General features: G+C 39.5%; 1 protein-coding gene across 1 annotated transcript in view; it reads right to left on the bottom strand.

The window, feature by feature from the left end:
- Znf182 (zinc finger protein 182) overlaps positions 1 to 20537 on the bottom strand; it is a 36779-nt gene extending 16242 nt beyond the window's left edge. Inside the window, 3 exon segments of the mRNA XM_070039377.1 lie at positions 18529 to 18717; positions 18821 to 18914; positions 20496 to 20537. Coding sequence (XP_069895478.1) covers positions 18529 to 18717; positions 18821 to 18914; positions 20496 to 20537 — 325 coding nt within the window.

The following is a 20537-nucleotide window of genomic DNA, read 5'->3' as shown; positions in this document are numbered from 1 at the left end:
AGGTGGCTCAGTGGTAGAGCGCTTGCCTTGCATGCCTGAGGCCCTGGGCTCGATTCCTCAGTACCACATAAGCAAAAAGAAAAAAGCCGAAGTGGTGCTGTGGCTCAATTGGTAGAGTGCTGGCCTTGAGCTGAAGAGCTGAGGGACAGCGCCCAGGCCCAGAGTTTAGGCCCCACAACTGGACACCCCCCCCAAAAAAAAGAATAACCAGCATAAAAGCAGGGCTGGAAGAATGGCTCAATTAGTAGAGCTCTAGCGTAGCAAGCACGTGTCCCTGAGTTCAAATGCCAGCATCATAAAAAAGCACAAACAAATCGTTAGAGTCAACTTTGACAAAACTCTAGAAAAAAATACAGGTTTGTGCCACAGCCCTGGGTGGCTGGTGCATGTCATTGCCTTCGTGGTGATTTTTTTTAATTAAAAAATTTTAAATTGTTATCATAAAGGTGATGTACAGAGGAGTTATAGTTATATAAGTCAGGTAATGAGTACATTTCTTTCTGGATAATGCTACCCCTTCCTATGCTTTCTATCTGTTTTTCCCTCCCATCCCCATGCACATGTTGTATAGTTCAATTTCCAAGTCCAGAGAGTACCACTTTTGTATTTGTTCACACAAGGCTGTGAGATAGCATGACTACAAAAGGAAATGAGTGGCCAGGATACCTGGACCAACTCTCATGAGCATTCCCTGGCTCTGCTTTGCTCCCAAAGTTTATTTCCCACAGTGTGAACTAATAGCAATCCTGATTTTTTGTTAGTCATGGGGCTGGAACTCAGGCCTGGGTGCTACCCCTTCACTTTTTCACTCAAGGCTAGTGCTCTACCACTTTGAGCCACAACTCCACTTCTGGTTTTCTGGTGGTTAATTGGAGATAAAGAGTCTCAGAGGCTTTCCTGCCTGGGTTGGCTTTGAACCATTGTCCTCAGATGTCAGCCTCCTTAGTAGGTAGGATTACAGGTATAAGCCACTAGCATGTGGCTTTGCTGGGAATGTTGCAGACTTTTTGCCAAGCTGGCTTTGAGCCACAATCCTCCGATCTCAGCCTCCAGAGTAGCTAGGATAATAGGCATGAGCCACCAGTGCTTTGCATTAAAGATCTTTAATCTAAAAAAAAAATATACAGGTTTGTAGAAAACATACAAAGATAAAAGCAAGGAGAGGTGGGGAGGAGGGGGGAGATGGGAAGGAATGAGAAGGGGAAACAAAGGAGGAGGCAACAATGCTTGATAAGAAATGTACTCATTATCTTGCCCATGTAATTGTAACCTCTCTGTACAGTATTTTCACAATTAACAAAAAGATAAAAGCAAGAAAAAGGCAACTTAAAGACAGGAAAGCAGAGCAGACCTTATTCATAAATGAATGTGTGTTTGTACTAATCTGTGTGGAGGCTGCCAGAAGGCTCAGTGCAAAGTTCTTGTCTATTTTAGAGGATGTGGGAAAGAAGTGAACATGAAAAGCCATGGAGATTTCTCTATACGATTGCAAGGCCTGGGCAAAAGATGGCAGGTGGCCACAGAGCCGAATGACTATAGTCATTTGCTGAGAAGAATCTTTGGGAAATTAGGAAATACAGAAATATTTATGTGCAGGGAAACTTACAAAGCCATATCCATGTCCTGGATAAGACACAGTCACAAGTAACATGAGGAGAGGCTAAGCTCTAACTTCAAGCTAACGCATAGACTCCATGCAAGTGTGGCTTAGTGTTAAAGGAGTAATCCATCACAGAGCCAAATTTTAAATATTAGCAAAGGTGTCTGGGTTAAAAAAATCTGTTGTTTTGCTTTCTTCCTTTTTGTAAAGCTCTTAGTGTTTCAGAAATTGATTTTTGGTCCAAAGACACAAACAGAAACATAGAATAAAAAAGGCATTTCATACAAACGATCCAAAAGAGATCTATGATTACTATACTGGTAAAAAATAAAATAGACATTAAGGTAAAAAAATCTGCTAAAAGAGCATTACTAACAAAAGGGTAATCAAGAAGATATAACAAATGAAAACACACATAAACCAAATAACATTGACCAAAAAAATGAAGCAAAATTTGACAGAATGGAAGGAAAAGTAGTTCTATCACAACAGATGGCTTCAATATGCTGTTTTCAATACTGAAAAGACCATATATATAGAAGACCAGTGAGGAAAAAAGACTTGAACAACACTAGGTAACAATCAACCTAACAGATAATTGTAATATATTCCATCCAATAAAAAATACAACTTCTTCTCAAGTGTACATGAAATATTTCTGAGAATCAAGGCAAATTTTATCTGTAACTCAACACCAAAATAAGACATTTGTTAAAGACATTTGTCACAATAAATTCTTTTGTAATCTTTTTTTTTTTTTTGGGGGGGGTCTGGTCGTGGGGCCTGAACTCTGGGCCTGGACGCTGTCCCTCAGCTCTTCAGCTCAAGGTTAGCACTCTACCACTTGAGCCACAGCACCACTTCCAGCTTTTTTTTAAAATTTGTGCTTATGTGGTGCTGAGGAATCAAACCCAGGGCCTCATACATGCAAGGCAAGCGCTCTACCACTGAGCCACCTTCCCAGCCCCTCTTTTGTAATCTTAAAATCCTAAATAATCGTAATAGTTCATAGTAATGATTTCAGTATTAACTCTAATAGACAAGTGGTAAGCTTTCTTTCTAACATAATCATGACATCATAGCCAACAATATTTGTAATGGTTTCTTAAAATCTAAACTGTTGCCAGGTACTGGTGGTTCATGCCTATAATCCTAGCTAATCAAGAGTCTGAGATCTGAGGATTACATGTTACAGCCAGCCTAGGCAGGAAAGTCCATGAGACTCTCATCTCAAGTTAATCACCATAAAAGCAGGAAGTGAAGCAGTGGCTCATGTGGCAGAGTGGTAGCCCTGATCAAAGAAGCACAGGTCAGTGCCCAGGCCTTCAGTTCAAGCCCCAGGACTGGCACAAAAAAGAAAAAAATCTGAAAATATATATGCACATAACTCTAAAAATTAGAATCTGTTAAAATGGTGAAGCTTATAATTAATATTATAAAAGTATAAGTAATATTAATGATTTCTTTACCATTTTACCATTTCTACATATGTCTTTTTAAATTACTAGCTAATTATTATTAACCCTCTTCTAATCAGCCACTAACAATTAGTTGAAATCAAAACATCCTTAATATATATCAATTTATAACAACAAATGACACCAAGGTTCTGTACTTTCAGCATAAAGTCTCTTAATGGGTGTGTGGTATTGCTATAGCTATTAAAATAAAGCATTTTCATGATAAACTATATGTTAAGCCACAAAAAAATCTCTTAAAAAGATTAAAATCATGGAAAATAACTCTCCCAATCATAATGGGATAAAAGTATTAATCAGTAGCAGAAGAAAATCTGAAAAATTCACAAATATAGGGCAATTGACACTTCTGAACAAACAATGGGTGAAAGAAGAAATCACAAGGGGGTCTGATGTGGTTCCACACATGTAATACCAGCCTGAGGCTAGAGAATGACAAATTTGAGGCCAGCCTGCCCGCGCTATATCATGAGAATGTGTTTCAAGCTAAAAAGTGAAAAGAAAAAGAAATCATAATGAAATCAGAAAACACCTTGAGACAAATGAAAATACAAAATATCCCCAGCACTGGTTGCTTGCACTTGTAATCCTAGCTATTCAAGAGTCCAGACAAGAAAGTCCATGAGACTCTTATCTACAGTTAACCAGCAAAAGAGCTAAAAGTAGACTTGTGGCTCAACTGTAGAGCCTTAGCCTTGAGCAAAAAAAGATAAGGGACAGCACCCAGGCTTCAAGTTCAAGCCAGAGTACTGGCACAAAAATATGAAACTTATGAGATGAAGTAAAATCAGTAGTAAGAGGGAAAAGTATAGCTATAAGCACACTTTTTAAAAAAGACCTCAATTTAACAACTTAACTACAACTCTCAACTGACTAAAGTGTCTTTTGTTATTCATGGTGGATCTTAATGAAGTAGCTCCAGATGGGATCCTAGGTATTTCATCTAAAGAAATGACTCAAGGTAGGGCTCACCATACCAGAAAAACCTATCATGTCATTATAGAGTATTTTGTTTGCTGAAACAGAGTACCTGAGACTGGGTAATTTAATAAAATGCATTTATTTATTCATTTGGTTTCAAAATTCTTTACATAAATCAACTATAAATTTGATATTTAAATGACTTTAAGATTGTACAAAATAAGAAAATTGTTGACCAATTCATACAAGCTAAGCACTGATGTCATGCCTGTAATCCTAGCTACTTTAAAGGCTGAGATCTGAGGATCATGGTTCAAAGCCAGATTGGGCAGGAAACTTCCAATTAGACATCAAAAAGCCAGAAGCAGAGTTGCAGCTCAAATGGCAGAGCACTTGCTTCAGGGTAAAAGTTAACAGGCAGTGTCTTGGCCTAGAGTTCAAGCACCAGAACTGGCACAGAAAAGAAAAAGAAACAATGTCAGTGCAAAAATCCTAAATAAAATATAAACATAGAGAACAGAGGTACATTAAGACAATAATACAACATGACTAAGTAAAATTTATTCCAAGAATACAATGATTTATTATCAGAAAACCCAAAGTATAATAATTCACCACTTAAAGAAAATTTGTGTGGTTAACATAAAAATGTTGATTGAAAAATGCTAACGAAAAAATTTATTATTAAATTCTGACTTTACAAAGACTGAAGATGATTAACATTGAAGGGTAATTTAGTTAAGGTAGAGATATATCAATATAGATCAATCTTAAAGCCAGCATTTTACTTAATGCGAAAATCCTAGAGGCATTTCCATTAACATCAGGAACAAAGCAAGAAGGACTATTATCACCATTCCTATGAAATGTTTTGTTATAGGAATGAGCCAATGTAATTAATTATGAAAAGATAAAGTCACAAGAACTGAGAAGAAAGAAAATTACTTGTAAAATACATGCGAATATCTGAAAATTGAATTATTGGCAATAAGACGAACAGTCATTTCAAGTATTCAGAAAAGTAGCACTAAATAAAACAATCATTTACTATTCACTAACTTTCATGTATGCAAGCAGATGTCAGTTAAAAGAGATAAATAAGAGCAAAATTTATAATAGCAATAAAGAAAATACAATATCCAGGAGCAATCTTTAAAAGAAGTGAAAAGTTTACATGAAGAAGACTTTTAAAATACTACTGAACACAAAATTAAGCATATCCTCTGTTCCTGGTAGTGCATAGTAAATAAAAAATGGCCTTTGTCCTTGGATTTTAGGAGACACTCTTTCAGATATCATGCCTAATAATATTTTTGCTTGCACAAGGGCCTTATCACCATAGAAAGACACAGGGTAGCAATCCTGGGTCATACTCAAGAAGCTGGAGACAGAGACTTAGCCACAGAAACAATCAAGCATGCCTATATGATGAAGCCCAAACAAAAATTCTGAACACTTGAGGGTCAGGACAGCATTCCTTGTTGATATTAATCTGGACTGGCACATAGATGACAAGACAGTCATGAGTTCTGTTGGGTACTGGTAGCTTACACCTATAATCCTAGCTAATCGGGAAGCAGAGATCTGAGGACTGTGGTTCAAAACCAACCTGGACAGGAAGGCCAAGACTCTTATCTCCAATTAAGCACCAAAAAAGCCAGATACGGAACTGTGGTTCAAATAGAGCACTAACCTGGAGCACAAAAGTTCAGGGATAGAGTCCAGGCCCTGAGATCAAGTCTCAGGACAGGCACAAAAAAATAAAAAAGGAATGAATTCTTATTCTACATTGAGAAGAAAATGGGAACTCCACATGTGGAATTTTCTTGGACCCTGCCAATGTACTTCTTTTCATTGATTGACTACAGATTGATTCCAATCTGTAACTTTTCACGGTACTAGGCCATCTCTATGTGTATAACAGCTTTTAGTGCATTCTGAAGTGAGTTACAAACCTAGTAATAGTCTTGGGATACCTGATCAGTGTGAGAAGTTAAAGTGGTCTTTTCTGGGGATTATCTCAATTCACACTTGCCAAGTGACAACAAAGTAATAAACACATAATTATCTCATAATATGTACATTTAATGACATACCAATTAAAAACAAGCTTTTAAATATTGCTAAAGAAGGCAATACTAGATGGAGTGTAGCTCAGTGGTAGAGTATGTGTTTATAACATGGAACGCCTAGGCTCAATCCCTAACGCTAACAAAAGTAAGCGTAATTTGGGTGCCAGTGGCTCACCCCTATAATCTTAGCTACTAAGGAGGTAGGTAAGGAGCTAAGGATCTGAGGATCTAAGGATCATGGTTCAAAGCCAGTCCAAGCAGGAAAGTTGATGAGATTCTTACCTCTAATAGCGACCAATAAATAAATAAATAAAAATAAAACAAAACAAAAAACAAGCTAGAAGCAAAGCTGTGGCTCATGTGGTAGAACACTAGCATTGAGCAAAATAAGCTCAGGAACAGTGCCTAGTCCCTGTATTCAAGCCCCATTACCATCACACATATACAAAAGTAAGCACAGCCAATAACTAGCTCATACTCATAATCAGAGCTACTTGGGAGGCAGAGAATGGGAAGGTGGCAGTTCAAGGTCATCTTGGACAGAAAAGTTCTTAAGACCTCTTCCTCATCCTAGCTGAGTAGTGTCATGCTTTTCATCCCAAGTGGATCCCAGTCCTAGGCCAGCTAAACAAATAAAGAGATTGAGATCCATTTCCATAAGGAAGCTATACATAGTAGCATGTCCCTGTAAGCTCAGCAACAAGGAAGCCTAAAGCAGGTGGATCATGGTTCAGGTTTACACCCTAACAGACAGGAAGACATTATCTCAAAAATAACTAGAAAACAGAGTTGGGGGAGTGGCTCAGGTGGAGCACTAGCCAAGCAAGCAAGAGACCCTAAGTTCAAACCCAAATGCTGATAAAAATAAAAGTATGATACTTTGCATATTGGCACATGCTTGTAATCCTAGCACTCAGAAGACAGAAGCAGGAAGACTGTGAGTTTAAGGGCAGCTTGGGCTACATAATGAGTCTGAGACAGAATATACTACACAGTGAGACTCTGTCCTCTCCCCAAAATTAATAAAAACATAAGTATAAAAACAAATATATAAGAACAGCTGGAAAATTACTGGAAATGAAACACTGACAGAGGGAATGGTCCTATTGGATACTAAAACATGCTTTGATACATATATTCTCTTAAAGCATCAAGTAATACACTCAGTTTTGGAGGGACAGGAACTCACTATTTAGCTCAATCTGGGATACAGATTAGCCTTAGCCTCCAGAGTGCTAGTAGGATAACATGCATATATCACCACACTCAGCTAAAAGACTTACTTTTTAAATATGGCACTAGGATAATAGGAAAACCATTTTGAAAAGGTTAAATTAGATGCTCATACCATACCATATTCAAGAATAAATATCAAATGAATCAAAAAGAGTGAATCCATATAAAGTTCTAGAAGCAAGCACAGGCAAATGCCTCTATGACCTGAGTGTAAGGAATAAAAGGTTAAGTATAAGCACCAAAAAAGAAGAAAACTCTTATTTTTTTAAAAGACAGCCAAAGATAAATGAAAAAGTAGGTGAAAAGACTGTTATAACATACATGAAAGATAAAAGGAAAATGTCCTTAATTGTAAGAAATACTGTAGAATATTAGGTTAACAAAAAGAATTCAAAAAAGACATAAAAATAGAAAATAAGCTGGCCACTTGTGGCTTATCTAGGCCCTTGTGGCTTATGCTTGCAACCCTAGTATTCAGGGACTGAGAACAAAGAATCATGGTTGAAGCCAGCCTTGGCAGAAAAGTACATGAAAGTTTTATCCCCAATTAACTACTCAAAACTCAGAAGTAGAATTGTGGCTCAAGTGGCAGAGTGCCAGCCTTGAGTGACAAAGGTGAGCAGGCCTGAAGCCCTTGAGTTCTAGCCCTGATACTGGCAAACATAAAAATAAATAAAACATAAATATACCCAACTTTAATGATAATAAGAAAAGAGCCAACAAAATAACAAATACTAGTTCTTACTTTAGAAGACAGGGAGATTTGTAGGATCATGATTTAAGGCCATCTCAGCCAAAAGGTTAAGAAGACCCAATCTCAACAAAACAAGATAGGCATGGTAATCCCTGTAATTAATCCCCATAATTAATCAATGAATCCCTGAAATCTCAGCTCCTAGGAAGTTGAAAACAGAAGAGTCACAACTTCATGACAACTAAAGTCAGAGAGACCTTGTTTTGAACAACAACAACAAAAACCTGAAAAGTGCTGGGGTGAGGCTTAAATTGTTAAAGTAGAGTACATTCTAGGCCCTACATTCAATTCTCAGCACAAGAAGGAAAGAAAAAGGAGGGGAGAAACGGGGAGAATAAGGAGAGGGAGAAAGAGACAGAGGAGGAGAGGGAGAGAGAAGAAAGAAAGAGAAAGATAAAAGGAAGCATAATGACATCCAACATAATGATAATGAAAGGAAAAGCCAAAGACACAGCAGTAAATTAGCGATCTGCAAGTCAGAAAGAGTGCTCTCAACATAAATTAAATCAGATGGCACCTTAACATGGGAATTCTAAAACTCTAGAAATGTGAAAAAAAATCTTTTATTTAAGCCACTCAGTCTGTAGTACTTTGTTATGGTAGCTCTAATAGGCTAATATACCCTATATGTTGTCGAAAAGAACTCATTTCAAATGTAAAAATATAACTAGGCAAAAAGTAAGATCAGTCTAGCATACATGAGGCCCTGGTTTCAATCCCTGGTTCCACAAAAAAAGGAAAACAAATACTTTGGAAACATTAATAAAAAATCTAAAGTGGTAAGTGACTGGCCATATTCATAAGAGTCAAATTAGACTCCAGACCAATAAAAAAGGCACCCAGGATAATGACTGACACTAAATATGTAATATTCCTAAATTTGAATGTACCTACCAACAGAGCTTCAAAATACAAGAAGCAAAAACTAAAGAAACTAACAAGATATATAGGCAAACCTACAACTCTAATTGGAAACCGAAATATGCCTTTCTCTGAAACTAATAAAATGAGTAGACAGAAAATAAAAAAATTTAATAACACCAACTAACTATAGGCAAGTGACTTATACACTCCGAGAAAAACAGAATATACATTTTTCAAGTATATGTGGAGTACTTAACAAGATAGACCATAACATGAGTCAGAAAACAAGCATTAACAAAGTTAAAACAATTGAAATAATGCCATGTATGTTCCCAGACCAGAAAGGGGGAAGGGAAGAACAGGAACAGATAAGAGGAAAATCACTAGACATTGGAAATTAAACATCATTTTTCTAAATAGTATACTGGCTAAAGAGAAAGACTAAAAGAAAATTAGAAAGAACTTTGAAATGAACAAAAATGAAAATATAACACACAAAAACTTCTACAATGTAGTGCTTAGAGGAACTTTTACACCATTAAATCCTCAGTAAACTAGAAAAAGAGGGTTTGGAGGCATGGGTCAGTTGGTAGAGAGCTAGCCAAGGAATAAAAGTGGCAGGTACTAAGTTCGAGTCCCAGTCTTCGACCTCCCCCCCAAAAAAACTAAAAAAAGAAAAGCCCCAAGACAAAGTAATAGAAGATAGGAATCAATAAAATTTAAAGTAGAAAAATCAGTGAAATCAAGAGTTGATAATTTGAAAAGGACAACAACACTTACAAAGTCCTCACAAGAATGACAAAGGGAAAATAGAAGAAATGAAATACCAATATCAGAAATGAAACTATAAGTCCAGGTGCCCATAGCTAATGGATATAATCCTAGTGACTTAGGAAGCTGAGACCTGAAGGATCAAGTATTGAAGCCAGTCCAGGAAGAAAAATGGTGTCCATGAGACACCATTTCCAATTAGCCTGCAAAATGCCTGATTGGAGGCATGGTTCCAGGGCTAGGGTGCCAGCAGTAAGCAGAAAGCTGAGAAAAAGCACAAGTCCCTGAGTTTGAGCACCAGTTCCAGAACAGACATACAAAAATAAACTAGACACTAAAAGGGCAAAAGGGAATTCCATAAAACTCTGAAAGCAAAAATTTGACAACATAGGTGAAATGGACCAGTTTTTTTTAAAACCACAAACTTCCAAAACTCACTCAAGATGGATGGTTCTAGAGCTAATAAAAACACATTGAACCTTTTCTGGATGACAGTGGCTCATGCCTGTAATCCTAGCTGCTCAGGCAGTACACAGTTAGAAGCCAGCTGGGGCAGGAAAGTCTGAGAGACTCTTATCTCAGATTAACCACCAAAAAGCCAGAAGTATGCTGGACACTGATGACTCATGCCTATAATCCTAGCTACTTATGATGCTGAGATCAAAGCCAGCCTGGGCAGGCAAGCCCCTGAGATTCTTATCTCCAGTTAACCACTAGAAAACCAGGAGTGGAGCTGTGGCTCAAAGTGGTAGACTAACCTTGAACATAAGAACTCAGGGACAGTGTCCAAGCCCTAAGTTCAAGCCCTACAACTAACAGCAAAAAAAGCAGAAGTGGCCGGGCACCGGTGGCTCACGACTATAGTCCTAGCTACTCAGGAGGCTGAGATCTGAGGATCGGGATTCAAAGCCAGCCAGGGCAGGAAAGTCCATGAGAATCTTATCTCCAATAAACCACTCGAAAACTGGAAGTGGCGCTGTGGCTCAAGCGGTAGAGTCCTTGCCTTGAGCTGAAGAGCTCAGGGACAGCGCCCAGGCCCAGAGTTCAAGCCCATGACAGACCAAAAAAAAAAAAAAAAAAAAAGCAGAAGTGAAATAACAAAATTCAAAATGCTGAAACAAGGATATAGGTTGACCCATTGTAACAAAGAGATGTACAAGACACTTGTTGAAAAGGAACTTTACGGGGCTGGGAAGGTGGCTCAGTGGTAGATCGCTTGCCTTGAATGCATGAGGCCCTGGGTTCGATTCCTCAGCACCACATAAGCAAAAAAAGAAGAAAAAGCCAGAAGTGGCGCTGTGGCTCAAGTTGTAGAGTGCTAGCCTTGAGCTGAAGAGCTGAGGGACAGCGCCCAGGCCCAGAGTTCAAGACCCACAACCAGACCCCCCCCCCAAAAAAAGAAAAGGAACTTTACAACTTGGTGGGGGGAGGGAGGAGTTGGGGAGGTGGGGAGGAAAGGGATGGTAGGGGAAAACAAAGGAGGGGACAACAATGCCGGATAGGAAATGTACTCATTACCTTACTTATGTAACTGTAACCCAACTGTAACCCCTCTGTACAGTATCTTTACAATAAAAATATATAAAAAATGAAAAATATATAGCTTGACACATAAAAAAAGCGAGAAGTGGTCCTGTGGCTCAAGTGGTAGAACACTAATCTTGAGTGAAAAACTAAAGGGACAGCACCCAAGCCCTGAGTTCAAACCCCAGGATAGCACAAAAATTGAATGTTTACTTTTTATTTATTTAATATAATTTATTTACTTATATTTGTGATGCTAGAGCTAAGTACCTATGGGCTTATACACACTAGGAAAGCACTCTACCACTGAACTGCACTCTTAGCCCCCGAAATTAAATATTTAAATAGAAGACATTCCCCAAAGTAAAACACTACAAGTAAAAAAATATCACCACAGTCTATCTCCAATTAGCGACCAAAAAAAAGCCAGAAGTGGAGTTGTGGCTGAAGTGGTAGAGTACAAAATTGCTCAGGGACAGCATCCAGGCCAAAAGAAATCATTACAATAACTTAAAAACTGAAACACATCAATCTACAAAAACATATTGTTATGGATTGAATTGTGTCCCCCAAAATAGCCATGTTGAGGTCTCAATCCCAAATGTGTCTATATTTGGAGATGGGATGTTTAAGGAGGTAATTAAGTTTAAATAAGGCCAGAAGGGTGGACTATCATCTAATAGAACAGATGTCCTCATATGGAGAGACACCAAAGCTTCCTCTCTCAGGGTAGGAAAGCAATGCAAGGACACAGCACAAAGGCAGCTGACTAAACAAGAACAGATGACTTGTCGGAAACCACCCTGCTGGTCTCTATAACTGTAAAACACACCCTAAATCCCAGTCAGGTGCTGATGGCTCATGCCTCTAATCCTAGCTACTTGGGAAGCTGAAATCTGAGGATCATGGTTCAAAAGCAGCTGGGGCAGGAAAGTTTGTGAGACTCTTATTGTCAATAAACTACCAAAAAAATCCAGAAGTGGAGCTGTGACTCAAGTGACAGAGGGCTAGCCTTGAGCAAAAGAAGCTCAAGGACAGGATCCAGGCCCTGAGTTCAAGCCCCAGGATTGGCATGTATGAGCAGGCGCACACATATGCACATGCATGAGAGTGCACGTGCATATGGGTGCGCATGTGCGCGTGCACGCGCGTGCGCGCACGCGCACACACACACACACACACACACACACACACACTTAAATCTGTATTGTTGAAGACAAATTATGGTATTTTCTTATGGTATTCTGAACATACCAAAGCACATGTATAGGATCTGAATGCTGAAAATTACAAATGTGAAATAATCAGAAATCTAAATAAATGTAGTGACATATTATATTCTTGGATGGCAAGTCTCCATGCCAATTCTCTGAAAATGATCTATAAGTTATTCTGGTAATGTAATTTAAATATGTAGGAAAAATATTCTAAAAGTTATAAAGAAAGGCAAAGAGAATGAAACAAGAAGAGTCAAACAATCTTGAAAGAGTGAAATAAAGTTGGAGACCTCACACTACCTGATTTTATGACTTATATTAGAAAGTGGCAATAATGAAGGGATACACGAATCCGTAGAACAGAGAAACTGTTAAGGTCCTCAAAGGACAAAACTATGGCATCAAACAGATCTATAGCTGTCTGATATGGGGTGGGAGAGGACAGGACCACACAGAGTAGCATGAGGCAGCTTTCTGGAGTGATGAAACTATCATTTATCCCATAGCCTAGTTACACCAATCCAAATGTGTCAACATGTATCAACTTGTACAAGAGAAAAATCAATTTCCCTGTAACCTAAACAATAAAATCAAACAGTATCCAGGTATGGTGTTACACACCTGTGGTCCCAGCCACGCTGGAAATAGAAGCAAGAAGATCATAGCTCAAGGTCTCTCCAGGCATTATTAGTCAGATCTTATCTTAAAAACAAAATTTATGAACAAAAGGGTTTATGGCATAACTCAGGTGATAGAATACTTACCTAGCAAGCATGAGGACCTGGACTCAACCTACATGTTATACAGGGGAAAAATAATATTTGAAAATTGAGCCTTGCTTGCAGGGAATGGCTCAAGTGGTAGAGCACTATGGCCTAAGGCCTTAAGTTCAAACTCTACTACTTCCACATAAAAAAAGATTGAAAATTGAAGTGCCTTGCAAACCTGTAATCCTAGCTACTCAGGAGGCTGAGATCTGAGGATCACAGTTCAAAGCCAGCCCGGTAGGAAAGTCCATGACACTTTTTTTTTTTTGTTGGTCGTGGGGCCTGAACTCTGGGCCTGGGTGCTGTCCCTCAGCTTTTCAGCTCAAGGATAGTGCTCTACCACGTGAGCCACAGTGCCACTTCCGGTTTTTTCTGCTTATGTGGTGCTGAGGAATTGAACCCAGGGGCTCATAAATGCAAGGCAAGCACTCTACCACCGAGCCACCTTCCCAGTCCCCCCATGAGACTCTTATCTCCAATAAACCACCAGAAAACTGGAAGTGATGCTGTGGCTCAAGTGGTAGAGCACTAGCCTTGACCAAAAAAAAAAAAAAAAAATGGAAATTGAAAGTAAAAGATGGTAGGCTTTGGCCTATGAACTTTGTCTTTAAGCCAAAAGTGAATTTGAAGTCCAACTGAGAAAATTATTTCAGGAAAATGATTTCAAAGACAGGGAGGTTCCCTAAGATATTTAATTTCCAAATCATAATTTGACCATGTCTCCGGGTCACTGATATGAGAAATAAATATAGGAAATAAGAGATTGCACTTATCAACAGTGGTTGAAGATAATACCACATGAAAACCCAGCAAAAAAAATTGCCCTGCAGTACAATTCCAGGAAGTTGTTGGTGTCCCTAGGTCTTGCTATGCTCTCTCTAATGAGTGAAGTGAGCCAAGATATTAGTTATATTTTCCTTTGGCTGTCAGAAGGCTCAAAGCCAAACCGGCAGCTCAACATTAATCCAGGTGGTCCCCTACTAATGGTTCAACGATTTTCCAACTTTGTGATGGTGCAAAGGTGATAAACATTCAGTACAAACCATATTTGCAATCTTGAACTTTTCCTGGACTAGTGATCTGTGACAGTATACTCATTATGCTGGGCAGCAGCTCGAGTCAGTCATATCACCAGGGAAAAAGAAATTCACACACAGTGAAAGTACTGTCATGCTCTAAGGTTCAGTCAGTAAGGTATTAAATGAATTTTCAAATTGTGATGAATTTATCATAAGTCAAGAAACATCCATGCATCTATCACTCTTAAATCTCTACTTATCTACAACTCTAATTTGGCCTACATTAGCACTCTCTCATTTTTTCCTGATCCAAATTCTTATTTACAAATAATTTCCCATTTTACATGGAGATACCTAGACATCTCATCATATGTATGATAGAATAGAGGAACAGACAGGCAGACAGACAACATGCTTACGTGGGCTTTGGCCATTTCTTCCTGTTCTTAGAAAAAGGCAGAACTGTGAAAGCTGAGCTGAAACAGATAGAGGAGAGCAGAGCAGTGCCCAGAATTATCTGCCTAGAAACCTCACATACATATCTAAAATATACTTGGAACTCAAAAAATTAAACCCCCCAACAACAAATCCTCAAAGAAACAACTGCCCAATAAATAAGTGGGCGAAAGACTTAAAGAGAAACTTCTCTGAAGAAGAAATAGACACATGAAGAAATGTTCAACATCCCTAGCCATAAAAGAAATGCAAATCAAAACAACATTGAGATATCACCTCACTCCAGTTAGAACGGCAAAAATCAAGAACTCTAACAACAACAGATGCTGGAGGGGATGTGGACAGAAAGGAACCTTACTTCATTGTTGGTGGGAATGTAAACTTGTTCAACCACTTTGGAAAGCAGTATGGAGGTTCCTCAAAAGACTTCACATAGAACTCCCCTATGACCCAGCAATCCCACTTTTGGGCATTTACCCAAATGTTTACAAACAAGACCACACTAAAGCTACCAGCACAACTATGTTTATTGCAGCATTATTTACCATAGCTAAGATATGGAACCAACCCAGATGCCCCTCAGTAGATGAATGGATCAAGAAAATGTGGTATATATACACAATGGAATTCAGAAAGAATGACATTGCCCCATTTGTTAGGAAATGGAAAAACTTGGAAAAAATTATATTAAGTGAAGTAAGCCAGGCCCAAAGAAACATAGGTCCCATGGTTTCCCTTATTTGTAATATCTAGTATATGTATGAGTCAAGCGGAAAAGGTCAGATAATGTGATGTCAGGAAAATGAACCCTTAGATGTGTATTTTAATGTTTTTTTCTTTCATGCATGTGTTTCTAACACATTTATAAGATTATCTCTTTGTTGCTTTGTATGTCCCTCCCCCACAGTATAACCCCTGCTTTCACTATATTTGATGTCAGTATAAATTGTGGAGGAGATGGGGAAAAACCAGTTGTTTAAGGATACAGGTGGACCTGTTGCAACAATGAGAAGTACAAGTTGTCATGTCCAAAACGAGCTTTACAACGTCGGTGCGGGGGGGGGGGGGGAAAGGGGGGGGGAAGGAGAAGGATTGGGATTGGGGGGGAGGGGGGAGGCTGGGAAGGGATGTGAAGGGTAAACAAAGGAGGAGGCTGAAATGCTTGGTAAGAAATGTACGCATTATCCTGCCCATGTAATTGTAACTCCACTGTACAATATGTTCACAAATAAAATAAAATTAAATAAAAAAAAAGAGGCCACATTTTGAGAGTTTGGGCAACTATGCATTGTTTGTCTTCACTTTTACAAAGTCAACTGTAATTATAAAAATGTACTTATTTTACATTAGCTCTATTTGTGATGTTAATGCCTTTAAGAACGTAATAGTTCAATTGTTTATATCTAAGGAACAATGTAGTTTTAATAACCTGTGGTTGGGTGCTGGTGGTTCACACAGGAGGCTGAGATCTGAGGATCACGGTTCAAAGCTAGCCTAGGTAGGAAAGTCTGTGAGACTATCTCCAATTAACTATCAGAAAATTGGAACTGGCACTGTGGCTCAATGTGGTAGAGCACTAGACTTGAGCAAAAGAGCTCAGGGACAGTGCCTAAACTGGAGTTCAAGCCCCACGACCAACAAATAATAATAATAATGACCTGTGTATTTATTTTTCATCATGTGAGCATTAAACACAAAAGGCTATATTCATCTATATGTAAAAACTATACATTGACATAGAAATCATGTATTTAGATATTTTCCTTAATGCAATCTTTTTTTTTCTATACTGGGGCTTGAATTCAGGGCCTTGAACTCATTTATCTTATTTGTTCACAACTGGTGCTCTCCCACTTGACTCATTCTCCAGCATGGCTTTTTGCTGAATAATTGGAGAATCTTGAGGACTTTTCTTCCCTCCAGGTCTCATCTTGTTGTGTAGCTAGAATTATAGGTGTGAGCCACCAGTGCCTGGCCTAATGAAATAATTTATCATAATATATAAATTCTCTGTAACACAATCTTAATTTTTATTTTTCTTGCAGTGCTGGGTATGGAACACAAGGTCTTGCACATGCTAGGCAAGTATTCCACCCGCAGTCCTTAGCAATGTTGTTGGTTGTTGTTTGTTTTGTTTGATTTTTGTGCTGGTGCTGAGGCTTGAACTCAGGATCTTGAGCTCTTGCTTAACATTTTTAACTCAAGACTGGAGCTCCATACTTACACTTATGGTGTTTTGCTGATTCATTGGAAATGAGTTGCATGGACTTTCTGCCCAGGATTGGCTTTGACCAGTAATCCTCAGATCTCAGCCTCTGAGTATGATTACAGGTGTGAGCCACCAGTGCCTGGCTAGCATTGGTTTTAGTAATACTAAATTTAAATAATCCCATATGACTCATAATAAGGAAGTAGTAAGCACACAAAAGGGAGTGATGCACTGTTAAAATGTTGTATGGAACTGTACAGTTAGTATCTATGTAATTTATGGTACATATATCGCAATTCAGTTTAGAATTATGGTAAAAAAAAATCTTAAGTTGAATTACAGTAAACTTTTAGGGGGGGATTTCTGAGATGGGGTTTCACTATGCAGCCCACTCTGGACTCCATGATTCTCATGCATTGGCCTTCCTAGTGCTGGGGTTACAGGCATGTGCCATCACACTTGGATGAATTATATTAAATAAACATCTAAATGAAAAGAAGTAGGTTTTAAAACTGCTATAACATATTTTAAAATTCCTAAGTTAAATGTTTTAAAAGACATATAGATCTAAGAATGGATATTTAAACAAGGAAAATTATTTTCGTTTCCTCTCATCCCCAATTACTCCTTTCTTCAAATGTGTCATTTATAAAACATGAAAAAACCCCTGAACGGGCTGGGAAGGTGGCTCAGTGGTAGAGCGCTTGCCTTGCAAGCCTGAGGCCCTGGGTTCGATTCCTCAGCACTATATAAGCAAAAAGAAAAAAGCCAGAAGTGGCGCTGTGGCTCAAGTGGTAGAGCGCTAGCCTTGAGCTGAAGAGCTGAGGGACAGCGCCCAGGCCCAGAGTTCAGGCCCCACGACCGGACCCCCAAAAAAAAGAAAAAAAGAAAAGAAAAACCCCTGAACTTTAAGCCAAATGCTAGTGTCTCATGTCTGTAATCCTAGCTACTCAGGAGGCTGAGATCTGAGGATCCTGATTCAAAGCCAGCCCTGCCAATTAGCCACCAAAGGGACAAAAACACCACAGAGCAGTGGGAAGAAGTGTTGTGATACTTTTACTGCCAATTAACCAGCAAAAAGCTGGAAGTGGGGCTATGGCTCAAGTGTGTTGAATGCCAGCAGGAAAACTAAGGGACAGTACCCAGGCCCCAAGGTCAAGCCCCAGTGAGTACAGAGAGAATGAGAGAGAGAGAGAGAGAGAGAGAGAGAGAGAGAGAGAGAGAGAGAGAGAGAGAGAGAGGAAGGAAGGAAGGAAGAAAAGAAGGCAAGAAGGAAAGAAAGAAAAGAAAAGAAGGGCTGGGAAGGTGGCTCAGTGGTAGAGCGCCTGCCTTGCATGCTCACGGCCCTGGGTTCAATTCCTCAGCACCACATAAGCCAAAAGAAAAAGCCGGAAGTGGCACTGTGGCTCAAGTGGTAGAGCGCTAGCCTTGAGCTGAAGAGCTGAGGGACAGCGCCCAGGCCCAGAGTTCAGGCCCCACGACCAACAAAAATAAGTGTCAATGTCAAATGAGTCCTCCTCAATCCTAACTTTATTCGCTCTAAGACTCATTCATTGATTTTTCACTCAACCGACAAGCCCCTCAACATCAATGATCCTATCAAACCTCCCTTTACTCATTCCTCCCTCCTCCCCACTTACTGGGCTCATCAACCCCCGGCATTTCCCCCTCCATCTCCTCACTCTCCCCATAATAAATTTTCGGCTTGCTTCTGAGACCGTTACACAAACTGGCCCTGAGAAGTGCTTCCACTTCGGGAATATTCTCCAGCATTAAGGAGCTGCAGCAGCACAGTTTGCGCATGCTCAGTGTTGCATTTGAGACCGCATCTGCCAATAGTCAGTAAGAGGCAGCCTAGGCGGTGGGGCCACAACGCAAGCGCAGAGGGAAGGTGAACGCACCGGTGACGTCACTGTGTCCATGGGAGATTACTTCGGCCACTGCCGCTCATCCCCACAGGGTTGTCTGTGCCCAGTGAGCGGGTGTTTAGTTTGTTCTGCGGGCGAACATTCCAGCAGCCAATATTCTACCACGGGGAAAGGAGAGGAGGTGCTTAATTAACGAAAAGATTCTAGCAGGCAGGAGTTTCGTGACTTGAATTCAGCGGGTAGCAATGGAGTTTGCAGGTGTAATTGAACGCAAAGACTGGTTGCTAGGCAGAATGTTCTATGTGCACCAAGTAAGAGACTTGGAACAAGCTGCTGGCTCCATCCAGTGGCTAGTGCTGGGTGTTTACGTTCTAGAATCGAAAGGCCAAACAAGCTGAAATATAAACAGAGGGAGCGGATACACACTCAACGGGGGTAAAAAAATTAAGCAGTGGCTGACAGATTGTTATTGTTGTTGTTTTGGGGGAGGTGATGAGAGACACTCTCAGGATGTTGGGATGCAGGAGGTCTCGAGTAGCAAGTAGGCATAGCCAGGAAGGAGTCTCAGTTACTCTCTATAGGATGGGAAACCGAAAGACTAGAACAAAGCAACTTCGCATTATATAGTAAGGAAAAATGTATATATATATATATACTTGCTTGCTTATTACCTGTTTACTTATTAGGATAATAACCTCTTGTGGGATTTGCTAAAGTATCTCCTTTGTATGCCAAGCAGTGTGCTAGCATAGCAAGGAAGGAAAACAGCCACAAATAGCCATGTTTAAATAGCCAAGTTTAAATCTCCACCTATCAGCTATGTGATATAGGGTGCGACTCAACTTCTCTGTACAGTTCTCCTCATTTATAAAATAGGTATAATAAGAGTGCCTAGCTCATTAAAGTGGCGGTGACAAATAAGTTGATGATTTGAAAGGGTTTAGAACAAGGTCTGCTACACAGCAAGTGCTGGCTGTTTTTATTATTTAAATGAAATATGGTGTGTATATGTTTATCTTTTTATTTGTTTTTTTTTTGTTTTTGTTTTTGCCAGTCATGGTGCCTGAACTCTGGGCCTGGGCACTGTCCCTCAGCTCTTCAGCTCAAGGCTAGTGCTCTACCACTTGAGCCACAGCGCCACTTCCAGCTTTTTCTGCTTATGTGGTGCTGAGGAATCGAACCTAGGGCCTCATGCATGCAAGGCAAGCACTCTACCACTAAGCCACCTTCCCAGCCCCTGTATCTTTTTATTAAGGAAAAATTTTAAATGACTTTTAGGATGCTTTGTGGAGCAAGGATGAAAATGAGAAGACCAGGAAATGAGATAAATCTGTATCTTCTGAGTACCCAGCATTGTCTGAAGCACTTGACAGCCTGCCTCCAATAGTCACTACAAGAGCTCTGTCATCCCCACTGAATCAGATTTAAAGAAAGTGAGCCACAGAGTTAAGTAACTTGCTAAAGGGCACACGTTCCAAACTCATATGCATAACTTACACCCATTACTACTCTTCTTCTGTTTATTCAGTATCCAACAGACTTTCTAGAAAGTGTCCAAGTAATTCTAAAACAATTAAAACCAGCCAAGGAATGGAGATCCCTAGCATAAGAGGCAAAAAGAGAAAGCAAAAAAGGAACTCAAATCTCTTGCTCCCTGAAGAATCAGAACCCTATGGGTATAATATTTGTCCACTCGCTCAATTCATTAAGAGGTGGAAAATAAGCAGGGCTGGACCTACAAGGTCCATCATAATCTGGCTCCTTTCTTCTCTAAACACCAT

Source organism: Dipodomys merriami, unplaced genomic scaffold, assembly GCF_024711535.1.
Source record: "Dipodomys merriami isolate MVZ:Mamm:240054 unplaced genomic scaffold, mDipMer1.0.p SCAF_3, whole genome shotgun sequence".
Classification (NCBI taxonomy): Eukaryota; Metazoa; Chordata; class Mammalia; order Rodentia; family Heteromyidae; genus Dipodomys; species Dipodomys merriami.
Note: the sequence above shows the minus strand (reverse complement) of the source record. Positions and strands in the feature narration are given on the sequence as shown.